Source organism: Oreochromis aureus, linkage group 8, assembly GCF_013358895.1.
Source record: "Oreochromis aureus strain Israel breed Guangdong linkage group 8, ZZ_aureus, whole genome shotgun sequence".
Classification (NCBI taxonomy): Eukaryota; Metazoa; Chordata; class Actinopteri; order Cichliformes; family Cichlidae; genus Oreochromis; species Oreochromis aureus.
In genome coordinates, this window is record NC_052949.1 from 2363569 (window position 1) to 2387892 (window position 24324).

General features: G+C 43.0%; 1 protein-coding gene across 1 annotated transcript in view; it reads right to left on the bottom strand.

Moving 5' to 3' along the window:
- The window catches only part of grid1b (glutamate receptor, ionotropic, delta 1b), a 578917-nt gene that overhangs the window by 51374 nt on the left and 503219 nt on the right, over positions 1-24324 (bottom strand). The window contains exons 7-8 of the mRNA XM_039616223.1: positions 23638-23799; positions 20825-20944 (exon numbers count right to left, since the gene is read on the bottom strand). Coding sequence (XP_039472157.1) covers positions 20825-20944; positions 23638-23799 — 282 coding nt within the window. The remainder of the gene's footprint in view (positions 1-20824; positions 20945-23637; positions 23800-24324) is intronic.

Below are 24324 nucleotides of genomic sequence, written 5' to 3' on the forward strand. Positions count from 1 at the left end.
GATTAAAGATTTAAATGGACTTTTATAGGGTGAGATTTACAGCACTGGGCCCATCTTCCCTCGGCTGTCACTGCAGTTATATATGTCCCACAGATCCCCCGTCAGTCACACCGTGTGGGCGGCTACTGTAACGTCTTCTTATTTCTGTAATTAAGTGTGGGCTCCTTGTTTGTTTATCTGCAGTAAATCATCTTTCTCCGTCGACCCAGCGGCACTTTGCCGAGCACGTACGGCCAGGATAATAAAAGGAGCCCTGCTTCTTCATTCAAGCCATTAAGAACCGAACGAGCTCTCTGATATCCAGAAAACGTGTCTGCGGTCGTGTTTGTCACTGTTACAGGCTCCCCAGAAAAGCTTATCGGCCGGACTCTTTGTGCTCTGAACTGTACACAGCGATTCAGTAAATATGGACAAAGATGAAGTGATCTCCAGTTAGTGAAGGAGGCCGACTGCTGGTGTGGCTGTGCTGTGTTCACTCTCTGTGCATGCGTTTGTCATCATGGTGAAAATTAGGCACGTGTTGATCCTCTCGGTCTGACACTGACTCAGTATCGGTGTTAACAGACTGATCAATCGGCCTGTTTCATATAATTTTATGTGGATCTGTGCTCATTGCACCAGTTTAACACCACGATGCTGGTTTTAAAAGAAAAGAAAGAGAAAAAAAATAAATATATATATAAGGGGGGGGGGGTTCCTTGGACTACTCGGTAACAGTAGTTGTGGGCCTTTCAAAGAAGTCCAGAAAGGGGGACCACAGTTTATAAAATTTATTTTTAGACCGACGAACTGTATATCTAATTTTTTCTAAATCCATACAGGACATTATATCCTTTAGCCATTGTGTGTGTGAGGGGGGAGAAGAGTCTTTCCACTTCAGCAATATAGCTCGCCTGGCCAGCAGTAATGAAAAGTTTAATGTTCTGAGTCTGGAGTTGGACAGATTCAAATTCTGGACCGCACCAAACATAGCACAGAGTGGCTCTGGTTCAATTTGATGCTGCAGGACATCAGACATCGTATGGAAAACAGATTTCCAGAAGGTGGACAACGAAGGACAGGACCAGTACATATGAAACAATGTACCAGGAGCCCCCCCCACACCTTATACAGGCTGGGTCCACCAGACGCTGGTTTTAGACTCGAGGCAGTGACGTCAGCTTCACATCAGCCGGCGTCACATGTTCTGACCAAACATCACTGAACTGAAATTATCATCAATAAACTTCACAAAGTAAAGCACTTCAATACAAAGCAACTATGATGTTTCACTAATGGGAGACAGTGTGCAGCAATAACCACGCAGCGTGCACACATGAAGATGGAAGGCAAAGGCTGGATGAGGAGATTTTGCTGAAGTAAACAGATTTTCTCCAAGGACAGACAAACACAATAAGGTCAGGTCCCCCCCCCCCACACACACACACACACACACACACACACACACACACACACACACACACACACACACACACACACACGCATGCATGCATGCATGCTGAGCAGGATTTCTATTTCACACTCTTCACAGGAGACTCTCTGATGCATTTTACTGTGATGAAACCGCTTTGATGTTTCTAATCTACACAAAGTTACGCTCTCCAGGGCCTTTTCAAAGAAAACACAGTGATATGAATGGTAATTAGTGCACACGTGTGTGTATTTGCCAGCTTTTGATTTCTACCTTTTTTGTTCATCTAAAGGACGGTTGGTGGGTGGTGGATAATTAGCGCTGCTGCGGGGACTCCGCAGAGCCGTGCTTCATATTCAACCTTCACTGGATTACGAACATTCGGAAAATCCCATTTTCCGGCGTGTGAAGTTGTCTTAGCTGACACTGATGACTTCATCACAGAATACGTTATGTAGCTGATTTAAATAAATAATGGAGGCCATCAGAGAAACAGCTGAAGGTCCCACCGTGACCTCTGGTCCAAAGCAAGAAATCACTCAACAACCGCTAACGACAAACTTTCCCCAATTTAACATTTTTCATCTGCTGAACTTTTTGTCCATTTGTCCGAATTTTTTCTGACCGAGTTCACCAAATAAAGCCAGACATGCAAAATAATAACAGCGCAACCAGTTTTTATTCTCAGGGCATCAAACATGAGTTTCAGTGTCCTTTAGCATTGGCGCCATAATACACACGATTTATGGCAATACTGAGATGACTCAGTATTGCCATAACACTTCCAAACTGTCACATATGGATGCTCGGATCTCTTGGTGTCATATTTAAATGAAAATGGATTTCCAAATGTTACTGTTGTAACACAGCATCATGTAACCCAAACCTTTCCAAAACCCAGCCGAGCAGCTTTTACAGCCAGCGAGAGTAAAGAGGGGAGTACAAACACAACTGATCAGTGATTGGAAAACCAAGCTCCTACATGGAACAATGATGAGCATAGTGACATTCAGGAGACCGAGCAGGGACGGTAACTGGTGTTTAGTTGAGACTGAAGCGACAGAAACGACTGAGGGATTTCACAGATGTGCTGCAGTTCAGAGTTATGCCTAAAACCTTCAGACTGGTAGCTGCACCGAGTGTTTTCTCAGCTGAAAGGGGAGTTTAACAGAATCCAACAGAGCGCTTTGGAGACTGGATCGAACACAGGCGGACTGGTTTTACACCTGAACATTAATTTAACTCCGACCCAGAATCAGGAATCAGGGATGGATGAATGGGGACGATTTTGAATACATCAGTGATGTCGTCAGCCTGATGGCATTACTGACTGAGGGGCCATGGAGCAAGAACAGCTCAATGGGAATTATGCTTTGATGCTAGGAACTGAACCTTTTTTCAGAGATGAGACACCAGATCTGGCTCTGTAATTGCCGACTGTAAATGACCCATTTATTTTGTGGGACAATCGAGTTATTAAATGATCCACAAACATGGGACCAGAGCGATGAGCCAGTTCATTTGCCGAGTCATGAACGTTGACAGGATAGGAAAGATGAATTCTTAGTTTCAGGAATCAGCTCGATTCCCGTCCTGAGTGTGATGCCTGGACCGAATTCAAGGACAAAGAGATTTTGGATGCAGCTCTCTGCAAGTGCTGCATACATGTACTGCATTATGTACAGACCTCAAAGAACTCAAAGTTTTGAAAGGTAGTTGAGGGCTTAGAGAAGCTCGGAGCCCGACATGGTGGAGCACAGGCTTGTTGACAATGAAGTGTAGAGGGTAAATTTGCTGGAGAAAGCTTTGTGATACCAACAGAGCACAATTTTCCTCTCTGTACTGGATAAGGGTCCAGGTCTAGCCTTTGCTCTTGATAAACTGTGCTAAAGACGTCAGTAAATGCCAAAGCCAACCCCAAACTCACTGATGGACAAATGTCTGTCCAGGGATGGATCAGATGATTGGAGAACAACTGCTAGGCTAATGTTGAGATCTTTATGTTTACATCAGTCTAATGTTGGAGACACTTTGCTTGTTGTTTGATAGTGCAGTGGGGAAGTGGGAGACCTGGATGACAGAGTGAACTGTGGTGAGGATGTGGAGGCCGGAGGTCCAGGGAGAACAGCCCCCTGAGTGAGAGTCAGAGATCTGAGTCAGGTGCTATTTGTAATCTTGGGGGCTAAAAGGTGAACATCAATGGCATGAAGAGCTGCCACAAAGGTCTGGAGAGACTGTGGCACTGAACAGGGGAAGAGAACCTCCGCTGAGAAAGTTTAACTAAGAGTACACTGGACCTCGTTCACCTAGCATGTTTCACAGGTGAGGAGTCAGATGACTTCCTGATCGTGGCTGGAGATGACAGCAGCATCGAGCATGTCGCTAGCAGAATCAGACATGGTTTAAAAGGTGAGCGAAGCACAAAAAATGCAGATATCATTTCCCGAAACAGTCGAAAAGCCAAAATGGCAGAAGAGCGCTGAGGTTTAAGGGATACAGAACAGAAGCTGACTGGCTCATAGGAGGCAGGAAGGGCAATAACTACACTAGAGCAATGATGTCAGCATTGAGTTTGACTGTGTGGGAAATCAGAAGTCATGTAAAGAACAGAGCACGACCTCTAAAACACAACCATTAGTTAAAATCAGCAAACAGCAGCATATTTCTCAGAGCGTACAGTCTCACTTTCTTCTTCCTGCCTCTATATAAAACTGAAATCGACCCGTGCAGCTTCAGCTGCCCACAAATAGACGCAATGAGCTCATCCTCTCCGTGTGATGGTTGGTGGTATCAGGAGACTCTGTGGGAGAATTTCTGTTTTTAAGCTCTCGTGCTAAAGATTCGTTGTAGAAGGTGAAAAACAGCACGTAGCTTGAAGATGGCGCTTTGCACGGGTAGAACAAAGATGGCGTTAAACGTCTGCTTGAACAGAAAAGGAAGAAAGGAAGATACATGAAACATTTGTCAAAGGTAAAATAAGCACAAACACACTGCAGTGAAATGATTTGCATGTTTTTTACTTCCTGCTCTGCAGCTGATGCTTGGCTAACACTGCTAGCTGTTCCACATCGTTGCTAACACTGGTAACAGCATGTTTGTATAAGCTCTACATAAACCATGAAACCTTCTGTATGCAGAGGAAAATTGCCTTAAAAGAGGGCGGGGCTAAACAGCATTTACTGGACAGAAGATGCACTGAGGTGCAGCATCAGATAAAATAAATACAGATTCTTTTGAGCTGCAGATCCCACAGCGACACCAGTGCAGTGCAGAATAAAAAATATGGAGCTGGAAGAAAGAATAGGTCCTTTTTTAGAGAATTATAAGTCTGATCTGACATTTTCTCGCTGCTTTCAGAAGCCTTCAATACTCTTACCCTTAATCTAATTCATTTAGTCTAATTTTCAGTACTTTTTTTGCATTTTGCAGGTCATTTCAACCTTTCGCGAACAAAAAAATGTCATTGCTTTCAAAATGGACACATTTAGGCAGCTCGTTGGTCTCGGACTGCAGGATTGAAGCCTTTTGATTTCTGCCTGTATTTCTTTTCATCCTGTTATCATAAATGTGTCCGAGATGAATCAGTGAGTGCTCCGCAGCGAGGCTTAGCATTAGCTTTGTTTGCTCTGAGGATATCTTGATGAAGTAAGACTTTATTTATCACATATAATCCGACAAAAGGCGTTTCTTTGCCAAACGTAGATAAAGAGTAACAGAAGCTGGCTAACTGAGGGGATGGGCTTTATACCGGGTCCCATCTGAAATCCAAACATTACATCTGCTTTTCATCATTCTGTTTCATTACAGCTTTTTCCTTTTCAGCCCTTCCATTATCAGCTACCCTAATTTGGTGTCTCTCTATGGGATGTCCAAGATCTCAGTGGTCATTCATCACTGCCCACGCCTTTAATAGAAAAGAGAAAAAGACTCCATCTTAGTGGCTTTGAAAAAATAAAAAATAAAAAGGGAGTGAAATATCTATCTTCTCCTATGTATTATTCATAAAAATTAGGAAGCTTCGAGTTTTCAAAGGCACAAATTGTTGTTAACGACTCCAAATTACCTCAGGGATTAGAAATTAGTACCGTCTGAGGCTCATTTTCGTTCTCCGACATTTCTAATGGATTCATTTCAGGAGGGCCGGTAACAATGCGGTCCCCATTATGGACAAATGGGTGGGTAATTTCTATCCTCCACAAAATAACTGCAAACCTCTTTAGCTTTTCTGTGAGAGAACAGAGGCAGAGAAGAGCAAACAACAACAAAGACACGACACAGAAAACAGGGAAATGATCAACAGGAAAAATGTATATATGATTATGATTCATGCTTGAACACAAAAGCATGTATGAAAGGCTGGGTGACATGGACAATGAAATCATATAATGCTGAGGCTCAGTGGGCATAAGTCTTTAAAAACAGCTGCTTTATGCTGTTTGAAAAATTATAGAAACAAACATTTTTCTGGGTAAACTGTTGATTGAAACAATAATACAAAGAAAACAGACAAAACCCCCAAAATCACATGACATCATATCAGTAGTTCATCCTATGACCAAGCACTTTGGTGACGGTAGCAATGAAAAACCTCCCGCAGAACCAGGCTCAGGGAGGGGCGGGGCCATCTGCCCCGAATGGTTGGGGTGAGAGAAGGACGACAGGATAAAGACATGCTGTGGGAGAGAGGTGTATAAACACATAGTGACTAAAGAGGAAACACTCAATGCATCATGGGAATCCCCGGCAGCCTACGTCTATTGCAGCATAACTAAGGGAGGATTCAGGGTCACCTGGTCCAGCCCTAACTATATGCTTTAGCAAAAAGGAAAGTTTGAAGCCTAATCTTGAAAGTAGAGATAGTGTCTGTCTCCCGAATCCAAACTGGAAGCTGGTTCCACAGAAGACTAAAGGCCAGGAGAGAAGCCAGTATAGGAGAAATACGCTCTCTGGATGACAGGATATTTCTAACTTTAGAGATGTTGCGCAAATGGAGGAAAGCAGTCTTACATATTTGTTTAATATGTGCATTGAAGGACATGTCCTGGTCAAAAATGACTCCAAGGTTCCTCACAGCATTACTGGAGGCCAAGGTAATGCCATCCAGAGTAAGAATCTGCTTAGATACCATATTTCTAAGATTTTCAGGGCCGAGTACAATAACCTCAGTTTGATCTGAATTAAGAAGCAGAAAGTTAGCGGCCATCCAGGTCTTTATGTCTTTAAGACATTCCTGCAGTTTAACTCATTGGTGTGTGTTACCTGGCTTCATGGATAGAAGGTGTCATCAGCATAGCAGTGAAAATGTAATGATACTGCCTAAGGGAAGCATGTATAATGTAAACAGAGCTGGACTCTCCATTTATGTGAACAAATTGGAGTTTGAAACAAACTAGAGTCTTTATGAACTACACCTCACAGAGCCCGCTTTCATTCCCGGCTCATCAATTAATGACGAAGCTGCTGGCGTGGCACATTTATGCACACGGTTTCTTTTAGTGGGGGAGCTGAATGCACAGTGCAAACATGCAAGCATGTTTCTTCTGAGTTTCAGTTTCTATAATTTTTAGTCTATACATGGTTGGGGCAAGTCATTGTCACTGATCTCCTTAATACTAAAACATTTTATTTTGCAGCAAGGCAAAATGGTCTTTTTTTAGTATAAAATAAGTAGTTTTGATGTTCATCACTTAGAGAGAATATTCTTTGTTGCCTGATTGTCACAGCTTGAAAGAACGAGTAAATAAAAAACAAACTTTACTCGGGTTAGAATAAGGGTTAGGGTGGTCACGGATGACCTCTCAGACTCAGAGTTCACTTCGAGTCAAAGTGACCGGCACCTCTGGTTCTCTGTTAGTTCATTAATTAATGGCGTCTGGTGGCGTTGGGTCATCAGAGGGGGATAACTTTAAAATGATGCAATGCATTAATTTAAACTGAAATGAAACTGCATCAAACGACATAAACGATATCGTTCAGCAGCACTAGTCTGCACGTGACAGTAAGAAGCTGAACCAATTAACAGTCATTTAGTCGTAACTGAATAGTCCTTAATGCTCCTCGTTTTGCTCCACGACCCCGTAGAACTCTGGGCAGGGCCCCTGACGGTCCTCACGCCCTATTTTGATAACCACTGCAGCTAAATCGGGCCCCTATTAGAAGTTGAAGAGGTTATCTGTCTGCTGTAGTCATCCCAGCGGCTGTCCAGTGTCTGATTAAAAACTGCGACTCGCAGACACTCCCTCCGAGGATTGTGGGCGAGAGCATAATGTCTTCTGACACACGTTCAGTCGCCGCTGCCCATCGAAGACGACGGAAAGACACCAGCTTTTTTTTCTCCTCCCGTCTTTCATGGGAGGGCGATTTACCGGCAACAAATTGCTGGGAAGACACATCAAAAGTCAATGAGATGAGAAAAGTGAGGACGGATAGATGGGATAACACGCGGGGGAGGTCTGGAGAAGCCGAGTGCTGTGGCACAAGTTTGAGGGGAAAGAGGGAAATAACATTTCAATCTCTATCAGTCCTGATCTGGAGGAGGGAGAGGGGAGTGGTGCGTTTCATCTGCGGGGAAAATTTGCTTTGAGAAATGGCCCTGGGAGAGAGAGAGGAGAGGCATGGACAGCAGAGAAAGATGGAGATGGAGATTGGGATAACACCAACACTGTGGGGGGAAAATGAATTGAGTGCGAGTCGCTCTTATCGCACCTCCAGCCAGAAAAAAAACATCTACCTGCACGTTGGAAACTCCGGAAAACTTTCCTGTGTGTGATCAGCCTCATCTTTATCCCCCCAAACACATTTAGACTGCCTAAAGAAATGAGATGTGAGATAAACAGCGCCGTCCTCTGTCTGCGCTTCTGGCTCGGTTAAATCCTCCCGAATCGGACGGATCAGAGAAACGGGCGGGACGCGATTACTGATGAGAGATTGGGGAGGGACGGTCTCAATTTCAGCTTGTAATTAATTTTGTTTGCAAAGCAGATGTCAGCTTCGTTCTGCTCTGACGCAAAAATAGGAACAACACCAACCGCCGGCACCAGCAGCCTCACTGTTTACCAGCCAGTAAGACGGTGATGTGCCGAAAAGGGAATTCTGATGTTTCTATGTAGTGAGCAGGATTTATGAAGCACATTTATCCTACAGTATCATCAATCCAGTCCTTTTTGGTCCCTGTTTATAGAACTGCCATGTTATATTTGTTTCAGTATCTGCTGCCCTCTAAATTTCTCTTGAAAAACACATTTTTAATGTTTTAATGACACTTTTTGCTTTTTAAAGCATAAATACAGGTACAAAAGTTTAAGATCACTTGAAAACTGGCAAAAGAAAAATCACATTTTGCATGGTTGGATCTTAACAAGGCTCCAAGTGGAGCTGCATCATGCAACAAGAAGAAATGGGAGTGAGACAAAACATTTTTTGAGCATGCAGTTTATTGAAAACAACACTTAAACTGAAACAGGCTGTTTTACAGCTGATCAAAGGTTTAGGACCACGTGCCTTTAAAAGGCCAAATCTGTGCATAAATGTGGATTCATTGTCACTTTCTATCAGGTGGTCACATTGTCATCACGTTCTGATGGCAAAGGCAAAAAAATGTTCCCTTTTTGAACGTGGTCAGGTTGCAGGGTCTCTCGCAGCACTGCTGAGGTGGGACGCAGTGAGACAGTCATTTGGAATTTCTTAAATGATCCTGAGGGTTATGGAACAAAAAAGTCAAGTGGAAGACCCCAAAAAATTCACCAGCACTGAGCCGAAGGATCCAACTGGCTTTCCGTCAAGACACTGGACGACACTGGACCCACATTAAGGCCGTTACTGGTGTCGACTGCAGCCCCGTAATCGTCAGATGTCATCTGAGACTGAAGGGCTTCAAAAAGAAAACATGTCTTTAAAGGCCTCGTCTCTTTTGGACCGTCGTGCGTGTTCCCCTGATCTAAATCCAACTGAGAACCTTTGGGGATGGATTTCAAGGGAAGGTTACAAAAATGGACAACAGTTCCAGACAGTAGATGCCCTTCGTGCGGCCGTTTTCACCACTTGGAGAAATGTTCCCACTCACTTCATGGAAACGTTTGCATCAAGCATGCCGCAACAAATTTCATCAACAGTAACGGTGGAGCTGCTCATCACTGAGTTCATGTTTGGAACTTTGATTTCTGTTTAAGGGGGTTTATGGGTTTTTTTGGAGGTGTGGTCCTAAACTTTTGATCAGCTGCAAAACAGCCTGTTTCAGTTGAAGCGTTGTTTTTAATAAACTGCTAAAAACATGTTTTGTCTCACTCCCATTTCTTCTTGTCGCATGCTGAAGCTTGACGTGGAACCTTGTTAAGATCCAACCACGAAAAAAATATGATTTCTGGCCACTTTTCAAGTGGCCTTAAACTTTCGGGACCGTATATCACTTTAGCAAAAACTGATTTCAGTTTGCTCGGTTAATGTTGTGTGTTGTGGAGGTTTTTTTGTTGCAGTGTTTGGTGAAAAGCAGTAATTGATGCCCTGGGAAGAGAACATGTTGGGTTAACATTACAGTAAGTTTTGATGGTTTGCCCAGTGAGTTGCTGGAATCACTTGTGCTTCACTGGAATCTAAACTAAAAGGACTGTACTCGGAGAGCAAAATCCACTCACAGTTTCAGAAAAATGATATTCGTCCACACCAAAATCCAGTCCACTGAGCTTCAGAAATCCTGGCCTATAAGTTTTCCAAACTTTCTGGAAGGCAGAAAAGCTCCACTAACACTTTGCTTTCCGTCCATCTCGGCTCTCAGCTTGGTGGAGGGAGGGTTTAGGAAATGTGTTTGGTGTGATGTAGCTTCTCCTGAAAATCTCAATCTGAATCTGTTTTAAACACAAACGGCTAAACTCTGACATTTTTCTTATGCTTCAGTCACAGCAGGGAAAACAGACGATAGGAATGAGTCAGTATGTTGCCGCTCTGTGACTGAATGGGGTCAAGCTGGCAATTACATACAATTTGTTTGCTGTTAACTTGAATAAATCAGCAGCGATAATAAATCTGTTGCTTTCTACATAAACAGAAATTCAAAATAACATTCAGAAACTAAATACTAAAGTATGTAAAAGCTGACGTATTAGCTGCAGAAGGGTGATTTATCTACAAAGTGACATGAAAGAGGTTGCTGTCCTAGTAGTTGGGGGACATTTCTCTTTTTAGGCAATTTTTAGACAATTTTCAATAAAACAGCTCGAGATGATAGATGAAATCCAATTTTTAGGTTTTCCCACAGATTTATATTAGTACATCACAGGACCATGAGCCACTTTACATCATCTAAAATTTCAGGCACCACCAACCGCTTCTCGTAAACACATGGAAGTTGCTGTTGTGGTTTAAAAGGACAGTTAATTGTCTCCTAATGTTAATTTAATGCAGTGTGACGGGCGGTTGCCCGGGGCGGCATCGTGGTGGGGGCGGCATCACGGGCATCGGCAACAAAAAAAAATTGCTCGTACTCATGCTGCCCCGACATCAGCCACATCGCCCATTTGCTGGGAGTAAGGGCGCCTCCGTGCGCCTGCTTCTTGCAGCACCACATGGCTGGCTGGAGCAGCATCTAATAACCAACTCGCAAAATAAAACAAAATAAAACAGACACGAAAACACCAGACATTATAATAAGGTAGAGAAGATGTTTTTCAAAATAGATGAGTTGAAATGCTATTGGAGCAAATTTTAATTCATTTCTGCAGCTTCAGACTCAAGATATGACATCGAAAGGGAGGAGCCCGGCTGCTTTCAAATAGAGCACATTTCATTCATGTTGTAAATCCAAGCCCATTATGTATTCAGCTGGGTTGTGTGAAATCCCAAAGAAATAGAGTGTTTCAGACAGAAGGTGGTAAAGACGTTAGACAAAGTGGCAGGTGTAGGTGGCTTGAGTTACACTGGAGTGCATAAAACTGTTTGCAAGAAAAGTTTTGCTCTGAAAAATTGAAAAAGAGGAGCGTAAACAAAAGACTAAACAGATGGCATTGGATATGGCAGGAAATGAAACAATCCGATGAATACTTTATGGACTATGGAACAGGCTAAACGTAACAGACTAAACTCCAAACAATACATGATGTTGCAGATTTTAATATTAATTAGTCATTGTCAATTGTTGATTTGTCCTGTTCTCATTGGATAGCTGTTTGAAACTATGCATACTCTCTTTTTCTATGCTTCTCTGGTGAAATTCAGTTGGGCAACAGTTTTATGTTAATGTACAATCCTTAATATGTTTTACGTGTTTGGGGGCAGAGGAGTGAGCACTGAAAACAGAGACTGTGTAGGACCCAAAGGTAGAGAAGTCATAGATATTGAAATTTTAAAAACTGCCTGCCATGACCAATCAGGTGTTTCAGAGAATTTTACAGCATGAAACTGTTTGCTTTTTTTTTTTGAAAATTGCGTAAACAAAACTCAGGTGTGGACACACAGTAAAACTGCAGTTTTTACACATTTTCTACATATGGACACAGTTGGAGCACTGTCCCTCCAGGGTGGAGATTTTTGAAAACTCTTTTTGCGTTCAGGTGTGGGACGAGTAAAACTGCAAAGACTGTCCCTCCATTTAGAAAGACAAAGGCATTAGAGTGAACACCAACTAAAATACTGTCTTTAGTTATTAACATTTGAAATGATGAAGGCACTTAACAATGGCACAAAGTAACACAAAATTATTGTGGATGGGATTTAAAAAACAAAAAAAGAAATGGAAAATCTCTGTTTTTAAAAATACCGTGTACGTGTGGACGTAGCCTTAAAGAGTAGCTACAGCACACACCCGGGAGGTCAGCATAAACACATAGGTTGTAAACATTTACACACTTTATGTGTGGAGGCTCTACATATCCATTTTAGATATATGCTGATGAATATTGTACATACTATAAGTATATGAAGGTACACAATAGATCCCACATGTATGACACCGTCTCTCATCCCATTCTCCTTAGCAGATTAGCTTCTACTGGTCTCTCTCATACTCCTTTAGCCTGGTTTAAATCATACCTGTCTGACCGCACTCAGTTCATTCAGTTAAAATCCTTCACTTCTCAGCCTTCTCCTCTATCTACTGGGGTGCCCCAGGGATCTGTCCTCGGGCCCCTCCTTTTCATCATTTACCTTCTTCCACTCGGACACATTTTTCGTAAATATAACATTCAGTTCCACCTCTATGCCGATGACACCCAGCTTTACCTCTCTACCAAACCCGATTCTACTCTTCCTCCACCCTCCCTCACCCTCTGCTTAGCTGAACTCAATTCCTGGTTCTCCTCCAACTTCCTTAAACTCAACAGCAATAAATCAGAACTTCTCCTGGTCGGCACTAAACGATTACTATCCAGAATTAACGATTTCTCTCTCACTATCAATAACTCGTTGGTTCCTATGTCTCCCTCTATGAAAAGCTTGGGTGTCATTCTCGATAGCACATTATCCTTTAATTCACATATCAGTAATGTCACACGTGCAGCATATTTTCAACTCCGTAACATCAATCGCATCCGTCCTTTCCTCACTCCTCATGCCACTGCCATTCTCGTCCATAATCTTGTCATCTCTCGGATTGATTACTGTAATTCATTATTATTTGGTCTCACACAAAAATCTATTAACAAGCTCCAACGTGTCCAGAACTCTGCTGCCCATATTATTACTAGGACTTCTTCTACCCACCACATCTCCCCAATCCTGAAGCAGCTACGCTGGCTCCCGGTTAAATTTCGCATCCATTTTAAAATAATCCTTTATACATTTAGGGCTATTCATTCTCTCTCTCCACCATCTCTGATTTAGTACAGATGAACCTCCCATCCCGGTGCCTCAGATCTTCATCTTCTCTTTCTCTCTCTGTTCCTTCAGCTCGTCTGAGTACAATGGGGGGCGGGGCTTTTAGTTGCTCCGCCCCTCATCTTTGGAATTCCTCACCCCCTGACCTCAGAAATATTAATTCATTCCCTCTTTTTAAGTCCACTCTCAAAACTCATCTGTTTAAAATTGCTTATGTCTAAACCTCTGTAACTTTGATCTGTTATTCTTATTTCTGTGTATATTTGCAGTTTTTGTGTTTTTATTCATTGTGCAGTGTCCTTGGGTGCTTTGAAAGGCGCTATTTTTAAATAAAATGTATTATTATTAATATTAATATGACCCAGTGAGAGGGTTACAAAGCAGGGGGCTTCATTATATGTTAAGTGTTTACCGTATATTAGAGATAGATTTCTCTTCTTGTTTGGAGGGGGGGGGGTATTGATACGTATTGGTATGTGTGTGTGTGTGTGTGTGTGTGTGTGTGTGTGTGTGTGTGTGTGTGTGTGTGTCAGAGAGAGAGAAGCTCCGGGCTTGTTTTCTCCTAATGGCCATTATGCAACACAGGGGGACTCATAACTCAGAAGGAGAAGCCAGGTGATTAAATCTTCATTACTGCAGCAGCAACTGCTTTCACAGAGTGTGTGTGTGTGTCTGCAAGCTGCTAAATCATCTAAATTGTTATGTGTGCTTGTAAAAGTGGGGATAAATAAGAGTGTTCGTACGTGTGCACGTTTCCTGCGTTTTGCTGCTTTTTTTCATTCATATTTATTTGATGCAACGTGGAGTAAAAAAATGAAAAATGTGGATGTTTCGTGTTTCAGCACAAATCAAAAGCTGATTTGAAGTGAGACTCCCCGGAGCGATTTCCCACTCAGTCAGAGATCTTTCATTTAAAGTGAAAATGGGAAAAAAAATCACCTCCCTCCATCTGTAAACTTATTTTCAGGATAAATTAAATATTAAAACCACAGAGTCGTCTTTAATAGATCAAAAGTGTGTGACTGTTTGTGTTACTGAACACGATGGATGGGATTCGACCCCTGTTCATTCACATCAGTCCTCATGTCTTCTCATTTTTCATCATCATCATCATCTCCAGTCGTCTCCATCGTCCAATGATCAGGCAGCTTTAACCCTCATTTTCCTTCCTTGTGTTTTATTTTCATGTCCTTTCCCATCCTTTCTGTCATTTTCTTTGTCGTCCTCATTCTTCCTGCATGCTTCCTTCCCTGCTGTCCACTGTTTTACCTTTCCCTCTCCTCCTTTTTCATTCCTTTAATCTTTCCTTTCCTTGATTCATTTCTCGTTTTTTTCTTTTCTTCCATTTTTCCTTTCCTTCTTATTCTTTCATTTTATTTCATTTCCTTCTTCATTTCTGTTTTCTTGCCTTTTCTATTTTTTTTTTACTTTCCTATTTCCTCATTCTTTCTTTCCTTGTTTACGTTCCCTTTTCTTTCTTGCTTCTTTTCTTTCTCTTCTCATTTCCTTTCCTTCTTTCTTTCACTGTCTTTTTCTTTCATTTTTGCTTCTTTCCTGCTCTCTTTTCTTTTTCCCTTTGTGCTTTTTACTCCTTGTTTTTTTAATCTATTTGTTCTTTTGGTTCCTTTTTCCTGTCCTTTCTATTTTTTCCTCTTCCCTAGTCTTTCCTTTCTTTTTGCATTTCCTTTTTCTTTTTATTTATTTTTTAATTTTCAATTTCCCTTTCCATGCCTCAAACTCTTCTATTATATTTTCCTTTTTCTTTCCCTCCTCCATTCATTATTTCCTTTTCCCTTTGCTCTCCCTTTTTCTTTAATCCTTCTTTCCTTTCACAGTTTTTCCCTTCCTTGTCTCCTTGTCTCCTTGTCTCCTTGTCCTTTCAGTGTTACATAATAAAGTTGAAGCTCTTGAAGCTTCTTCAGGGCAGCGCTGATGTCCTGGTGCATTTCTGCATACATTACTGTGTTATCGAGCCTACAGTCAGACATAAATTACTACGATCGTGTAACACTGTGTATAACCACACACTACATGCTGTTCTATCAGTGAATGTGTGCATTGTGCAGGTGAGAGATGACTTCAGTTATTCAGGGAGCTAATCAGGCTTTCATCATGTGAGACATCGGCAGCGCGCTGCTGCGGAGGTCAGGGTGACGCAGTGATGTCACGCATGTGGTTTCATTATATCTCCTGCTCCTCTGTGCTGATTAATCTACTGTAAGACAGCACCAACGTGTATTTACAGGTTTGGAATTAAAACCTCATCCATCCTGTTAAATACTAAGTGGTTTGATGGCGGTGGAGGAGCGCTCGCTGTTGTGAAAGGGGCTGCCGTTAATCGAGGTTACGGTAACATGGTTAACAACTTTTTCACTGATTGGAAAAATTAATGAAGTGAGCGGTGTTCGCATGCGCTCGCTGTCGTGCCAACGACGGCTGCCTTCTTTCACAAAGGATGGCGCAGCATTGCACAGATGACTGTGAAACCATGAAACTGAAATATGCGGCGATGCTGCTGTCGACGAACCGTTTTCACTCTTTCTCAAAGTGACAGTTGGGTCGAGGGTCGACAGGAAGTCAGAATGTTCCATTAGGCATAAAAACACTGCACACGGAGGGCAGCAGCCATGTTTCCCACTGTGCAGCATCACAACCATTAACATCTGGGAACTGAGGCGAGCAGCTGGATTTCTGGGAATGTTGTCCCGTTCCCGTTCTTGGGTCTTCTTTGTCATATTCATTTTGTTGGCCAGTTCAGCACCGGACTCTTCTAATATGAAGCCGTGCTGTTGGATTAGACGCAGTCTGTGGTTCAGCATCATCCTGCTGAAATATGAAGGCCTTCCCACTGGATGGAGCACACGCTGCTCTAAAACCTGCACAAACGGTTCAGCATTGACGGAGCCTGTCCAGATGTGTAGGCTGTCAGATCCACAGGCACTGATGCTAATGCTAAACGAGCCGTCCCTGGATCATGTGTACGACTTCTTCTCTGCATCATGCAGCCCGGTGCAGAGTTCCTGAGCTCGTGCACTCATTTCATCACACAATCACGTCAGTTTTTACTGCAGCGCTGCCTGAAGGCTTCAACATCACGGACATACAGCACTGATTATCAGTCTTTTCTCTTCTGATGACGTTATGAACTATGTTGAGGGACATTATTCTGAAATTGTTCCATAATCAGTTTGTAGTTTTTGGTTTTAGTCTTTACTTCTGTTAAACTCTGCCTCTCCCCGATGCTCTTTTTTTACCCACTCATGTTGCTGACCTGCTGCCAGTTAACCTGATTAGTCTGAAAATCTTCCTCCAGCTGTTTCTTTTTAGTGCTGCCTACTTTTTCCATCCTGTTTTATGGAGACGTGTTGCTGCAAATCAAAAGCAAGTCAGCCATCTTTTTCTTAAAGCATGTGTTCAGTTTACATATCTGATATTTTTGGTGTTCTGTTGTGAGTAAAATTGAGTAAATGATTGCGTTCTGTTTGTGTTTTGTTTTTAACATTTTACCCAGCGTCACAAGTTTTTTGGAACCGGGTTGTTTAACACTGCTTGGTGTACGCATATCCAGGCACACGCAGTACAGACATGAAGCCAGCGTCCTGACAGAAGAGCTAAAATGGGAAAAAGTCAACATGAAATAAAAAAACCTCCCGTCTGCCGCCGTAACAAGATAAGGACAAAGTGCAGCACAAACATGAAAACATACAGACTGTGCATGAAATGAGCGAGCAGATTACTTTTCTGGCATTTACTCAGCCGGCCCAGAGAGACCCGTGAAACTCAGGGGGGGTGTACAGCTGTCCGTAGCCTTCATGGACACAGACGAGGGAACCACATCAGAAACAGTGAACGTTAGAAATGAAAATCTCTCTGATGATGTTTGGAAGCTTTAGAATGTGTAAAAATGTGATTTATAATAACAAGTAAAGAAAAAATCAGATCATGACGGATTGATTTAGCTCAGCTTGAATGTTGGATGTTGATGCACCAAAGAGCAGGTAAATTAAGTTTTTCCTCAGTAAACACATTTCTGCGGCGTCCTAAACGATGGATCGGGGATGAGTCACTCCGCTGAGTTTGTAATGCTGTTCGACTCGATCGTCTAAGGGTTAGGGCGTCGGCATCACCCCGGCAAAGACTCCAGTTCAGCCAATGGACAGTTTGGAAAATATGAAGGCCATCAGTTTTGGACTGAACTGTGTTTTCATGAGTTTCACAGTTTTTCGTTTCGCCGTGTTCATTCACGCTACACACGTGACTTTAAGTAACAAGTTACTAACCGAAACCTTCTGATGATTACAGCCGAGCCTGGTCAGAGAGCTACCAGATCTATTTCTGCACATTTATTTCTTACAGTTAAACACAAAGTTTCCTGCACACAAGCCTTTCATTTACAGTTGAAGTCTACAGTTTCATTGCACATGTACAATAAATATGAATAAAGGGCTATTCCATTCTAATTTACTCAAGCAGCATTTTTTTTGTCCTGCAGATGAAATTATGCATTTTTTTTTCTTGTTCTGAGATATTTCAGGGATCAAACATGCAATTAAACTTCTTTAGAATAGTTTACACCCGGTTTCACCAAGTCAAACTTGGTGAAACCGGGTCTAAGCCTCGATCACTCGGACCGCCTGGCAACGCTCTGGTTGCCATGGAAAAAGGTGTGTTCTTTAACCAGGTGGCAAGTGGTTGCAGACTGCTGCTCGATGAAATCGGTGACAAAGAGGCGATCGCTGCGGTTGCCTGTAGTTCACCTCGAAGATGCCAACGAGACTGAAAACACTGATCAAACTAAACCAGAAACAGTTCCCCTTCAAAGTAAAAGTTCTGCCTTGGCAAGTTCTGTCCTGTAATGAACAGGTTTCAAAGGGTTCCACTTTTACTTGGGAGGTGAACTCTTTCTGTTTCCAGTCTGCAAGTTTGATGTTTTACATTGAAAATATGGCAAACTAGCAAAGCAGTAACACTCAGTGATTGGCTGGCTCGGGCTGCCTGGACCTTCCTCTTTCCCGATCTCCACCTCTGCGCTGCTCGTTTCAGCACACAGCATAATGACAGCTGCTGAGACGGCGTCACAAAATCAGAAAGTTTCTGTGCCGTGTCTGTGGATATTCATATTTTCTTAATTCATTGGTGCAGATGTGTGCTCTAATGATAAATATCACATTTTGATAAATGTAAAATACTTTGCTGTGGGTTCATAAAGCAACGAGCGCTCCATCATTAAACTATGCAGTCGTGCGTTTCAGGCAAAGAGACATATGTTTCCTGGTTGACGGGTGTTGATTGGCTCTTTGAGGAAGGGGCGGGACCACAGATTTCTATCGAACATACTTTGAGTGTTTCTTCTTTGTTATATCTCCGACTGCTTTAACTTCCTGCTTTGGTTTTCCTTGAATTACAAACCAGCTCCAGTTTAAGTCTAAATATAATTTTAACCAAATACATCAGACAGGAGCCGGTTTATGTTTGACTGTCAGTTTTAATTTTTCACATTTTTAGACCCTTTTCTGCAGATGATAGGTGCCTCTGTACAGGAGCTATACAGAGACACGAATCAGGCCGATGATTCACGGCAGTCGCTAAAGTCAAACGCAGTTTTCTCGTTAGAGTTCAAACTGCTCTTTCTCCGCTTTCGCTTGCTGTTTTTTCCATCCTATAAAGAGATGATTGTGTTTTTCCTGCCAGTCTCAGCAGCAGCAGATGAAGTCAGCTGACATTCATATCTGTGTCATTACAGAGAGCGCCGTTATCAGACACCGATCGTGTAGCGGCAACATTAACAGCAGGCCAGAGGACATCCTGCAGCACTGTACGTGATTCTGAAAATAACCCAGAGTGGGCTGTAATGATCTATAGCGCTTATAACGTGAGTCGCTGGATACTAATACATGTGCCTGTTATGGGCTTTTTGCACTTTTGCTACTAAGTTTATGTTTTCTGCTGCACAAACCTGCATCCTGACAAACATGTCACTACAAAAACTGAACAGATTTAAGAAAGATTTCCTTCCTGGAGGCTTATGTAGCGATCAGGTGTAGCATTGCCCTGAAGGTGTGCTGTGGTATCTGCACCAACATGTTAGCAGCATGTCCTCTAAGCTGTGAGGTGGGCCTCCAAGGATCGGACTCGTTTGAGCTACAGAAGCTTGCCTGTTGTATCAGACCACACGGAACAGCCTTCCAACTCTACGTGCATCAATGAGCCTGCAATGACCCCTGCAGCCCAGAAACACCCTACAAGAGCTGCAGTTCTGGAGATGCTCTGACCCAGTCGTGCCTGTCTGACAGTGTAATAACTAGCGACCAGCTTTATGTGGAGTTTGCATGTTACCCCCTAAACTTGGGCATGATCAGCAACACTGAAAAACACGCCACCGTGACTCAGGACCAAAGACTGTATATAAAAGGTGGACATCACCACGATGCAACACTCGTGACAGTAGTCGCATTGATTCCTGTTTGTTGGGTTAAAATTCCTTCTTTCTTCAAAGATCAATGTGTGCCAGGTTAATGCGTTCCACCTGAAGAGTCTCACAGATGAAAACAGAATAAATTAAAATTAAATGAAAGAAATAAATAGTGTTCATTTACACTCATACAGCCGTTAGTTGCTCTTCTATTGAATATCAGTTCAACCAACTAGGAGTAAAAAAAACACCAATGGTTAGTTTTCACCATCCTGGGTAAAGCGAAGCAGCGCCTCAGTTTCCAAACCTGATGGGGGATCCAGGTGTGTTTTCTTTCCATTACATCAGCAGTTGTTTACTCTTCTCCAAAATAAAACTTCAGCACAGAAGCTGCACATCCAGCCCCAGCAGGGCCCAGGTGCAAAAACACAGTCTGAGCATTTAATGTCGGAGGAATCCCCACGTTTAATGAAGCAGAGCCTTCGTGAGGATATTAGAAACACAGACCTGGCTGGGAGGGGTAGGCACCAACCACAGCACTCCACTACGGCCAACACGATGACCGATGACGCTGAACTCCACCGACAGCAACAACAACAGTTCGCTGCGCTCCTCTGTGCACCACAGGCTAACGCCGCTCCGAACAAACACGCCGCAGCAACGACGCTGGACGAGTTTGTGGCGTGGATGTTTGTCTGAAGCCGTTTCCACAAGTTTAACCCCAGAAACAGGTGTGTGTGTGCATGTTTAGACATCTTTGTGAAGACAGAAAATTAGCATACCACTATACTTGTGGGGACAAAGTGCGGTTTTAGTCCCAGGGTTACAGTTGGGTTGTGGTTGGGTTTAGGCTCAGGGTTAAGCATTAATTTTTGATGGGTTAGTGTTAGAGCACCCAGTGAAACCATTAAGTCAATGACATGTCCTCACTAAGGTATGAAAACCAGTGTGTGTGTGTCAGACAGGGTGGATTATCTGGTTCCCCAAAAACACACGTGACACAAACACATGAAGAATTGTGACGTGGAAAAAGGCCTGATTGTGTTTTCCGCTTTACTGAACACAGCGACGTGCTGGAAGATAATCAAAACTCAAATATTTTAGCTTTATTTTTTCCTCACCGAAGAGGAAAACGTCTTCCAAGATCCGACACACAGTCGGGCGATGTCGACTGCTCATCTGTTAAAGTGTGAACTCACCCTCTTGATGTCCTTGCCAAAGGTCTCGCTGAAGCTCGAGCCGAGGATCTCAAACTGGACGTGGGAGTTGGAGCCGTTGTCCTTAAAGTCCATCGTACCTGTCAGACCTGTGATATTTCCCTGAAGAGGAGGGTGGCAGACAGAGAGGAGAGAGACGGGGATTTAGAAGTCACGCAGGATGATCTGTGCTCGCCGTCTGACAGAATCAGGCTTTTCCCAGAACCTTTAGATGCCCCAGTTTCTTCTTTTATTACTTTATGACAATCTTTAACTCGAGCTGCTACCTTCTTTGACTCTTTCTGTTGGCGTCTCAAGCTTGACCTGCAGTGAGTTTTTGAATAAAAGCCAATCTGAGGCAGACATTATATTAAGTATGATTATATTTGGTTTGTAATCCACAACAGCTCGTGTTCAAACGAGACACAAGCTGAGAATGAACTTCCTGTGCTATTGATGGATTTATGCTTCAGAAATCTGGCAATTGACCCGAACAATGACGCAGGCAGCAACCGTGCTTTTATATACCAATGGCAACCAGTTGAGTCCTTTTTATCAAAGACACGTGGTTCAGATGAGTTGCCCCTGAATTTCTCAGTGAGAGATTAACAATCATAGCGTCAACATAAGGACTCATAAATGTCGGCAAATTCTTGGAGGGACTTTGGACACTTGGAATGTACAAAGAAGTGGAAAACTTGAGGGACAAATATGTTTCCCCCCTGAAAATCTGACGAGGAACCAGGAGGGACAAAGTCGGAGAACTTTATTTGTTTCTCTCACTAAACAGGATGTAGAACATGCGGTCATTTCCACCAGCACGAGCATCAACCCCACCAACCACGACAGCTATGCTGCTGTGTTGCAGGAGCTCCAAAGACCTCCGTCAGAAGTCTGAATCCAGCCTCAGGCCTCTTTTGTACTGGGACTCCCAACTCTTCAGCCACCATCACCCCCAAAAAAGGGCAGAGAAGTGAACATAACCCTAACCACCGTCCCAGCAATCAGGCGGATGTTAACAGGTTAAAGGGGCAAGAAAAACGGACGCAGGTGACCTGCTGCTACCCTTCCTGCATCTTTAATACCGACACCGAAAATGTCACGAATGCACTGAATGCCAGAAATCCCAGGGTGCAGTGGGAGCCAATAAATATGGACCTAAATATTTAATGACCATCTTTATCAGTTCCTTTATCAGTTCTGGCTGCTCTGCAGAACGATGAGGCGCCATATAGAATATCATCAGAGTGTGACTGAATGAGTTCATGACTGCTGTGCCGCTGCCACGAAAGGCCACGGATGAAATGTCACTTCATGACTTCCATCAGTTCATGTTGGATGTAAAGCATGACTGAAGACGGTCATCACAGCAGGCCGGCAAACTAAATGTTCCTCTGTCAGCAGCAAAGGTCGCGGTCGTCGTCACCTGGAGGAAATTAATGTTTGAAAATGTTTGGCTCTCTCAAAAATGTGTCCGAGTAAAAGCATTCAATACACACACACACCTGTCAGAGGAAGGAAGCACGACGGTTTTCACGTCTTCGGATACGCGGAACATAAAAAAGTTCTCGGTTTCTGCCATTTTTCACTCAGCGAATGTCGTCCTGTCTTTAAGTTATCGTCCATTTCATCAGCAAAGTAGCCCAGACTCGTCTGGGGGTAATGATCAACTCTGAGGTGAGATGCAGCAAAAGTGCGTCCATAACAATCAAACTGACAAATGACTGCCTGGTGCACGAAACAGAAGCTTTGAGGTTGGACGGGGAATGTCAGAAAGACAGAAAAACAGCAGGAAATTGAGGGGCGTGTGTGAGATGGAACAAGACTTCAGATTTCTCCTGAATAAATGTTTCCATCTCTAATCAGTCGGAATAATTGCTGTGGCAGTTTGAGGATTGTACAACTCACACATTCAGATTCATTAAACTTGATATATCCCACAACAGTCAGTGCAGTTTCCTTTTTTTAACTTCCAATAACATGAAACGTTAAATGCAGCAACCTTGACCTCTGATCGATGCCGATCCAGTGCAGAGGCTGGACGGTTGGTCATGTCAGGAGTCACAGCCTCGTCACCTCGGAGATGTGGCTATTCCTCCTCCTCATTGGAGGAACTGCTGTTTTTGGCAGCTTTATGGTATGAAATGAGAATTTTAAGCTACCGCATGCTCTGTCTGGCTTGTCCGCATATAAAGATAACGTCCACATTAGATTTGCAGTCGTACATCACTGCAGGAGGAATAATCCTTTGGTGGAACTCTGGATATTTCTGTCAATATCATTCAAAAACATGATGCATTATGACTTTTCTACAGGAATCCCGGGCAACGCTAATGAGCTCGGCAGTCGTTACTCTGATGCGTGTCAGAAAAGCAGACTTGTGTTTTTTAATAAAACACAACCACGCGTGCTCGGAGGGACTCATCAGCGCAGCCAAAGAGCATCTTTCTCCAATTAGACTGTGAGAACTGACTCCAGGTTGCTGCGTGCAATTTAGCTGCATCTTTGATGTGTGATTGATTTTCTGTAAACAAAGGAGCTGTTTATTCTTTTATTTTGAAAGTCTTACAAATCAAATGCTCGCCTCGACTTTCTTTCAATAAATAATAGTTATGAGAAAACTTTACTATTTTGAACCAAACTGAATAAGAGGCTGAACAGACGCTAAAATAAAACTTCTTATTTGCACAGTTTTTTTTAATAAAAAAATGGCGAGTACTCGATTCGGAGTTAAATTCTTCCATCGTAATGAGTTTTATATCAGGGTTAAACCAGTGGGCATGTTTCGGTCTCCTCTTACTCTGAATGTGTTTTACCTTCTGGATGGTCTCCAGCATGGACCAGCCTCCGTTCCAGGGCTTGGTGGACTTCTTGATGCAGTTTAGGCTGGCCATGCTGTGCCACTTCCTGTCCTCCAGCTTCCTGTAGAAGGCGTTGGCAAGCATCAGCACGCTGTCGTACAGGTACAGGTTGGACACCTGAAGGCGAGACACAGGCAGGATGAATACACGTGATCGTTTGTCTTTTGAACAGTTTTTCGTGTCCGGCCTCGTTCACTGTTACATTACATCTGTCGAATGTGACGCATGAAACACACGTAAAAGAAGAACGTAACATCACATCTGCAGGGCGATAAAGAACAAGAAGTCAAAAGAATGTAGATGTTAATATTAACTGTATGTGTGACAAAGATCTACATTCCTGATTTCCATAATTTTCACTCTGGATCGCAAGAATGAAACCGTAGGTTTGTGTAACTGAACCCTCACACACGTGTGACGTGATTGGTGGAAGGAAGAGAGAATTTATGAACATCTGCAACAAATATCCACGGCATGACACTGAGCACATGTGTGACACAGCTGGATGCTGCACCAACGCCGCCACCAGCAAGGCTGACACACACACGTCAAAGCAGGGAGCAGAGACCAAATGCAGGGCGACAAAATGAGCATGGCTCTGTCCACATGAGCAGAGGTGAGTGGCATACAGCTGCCTGAGGC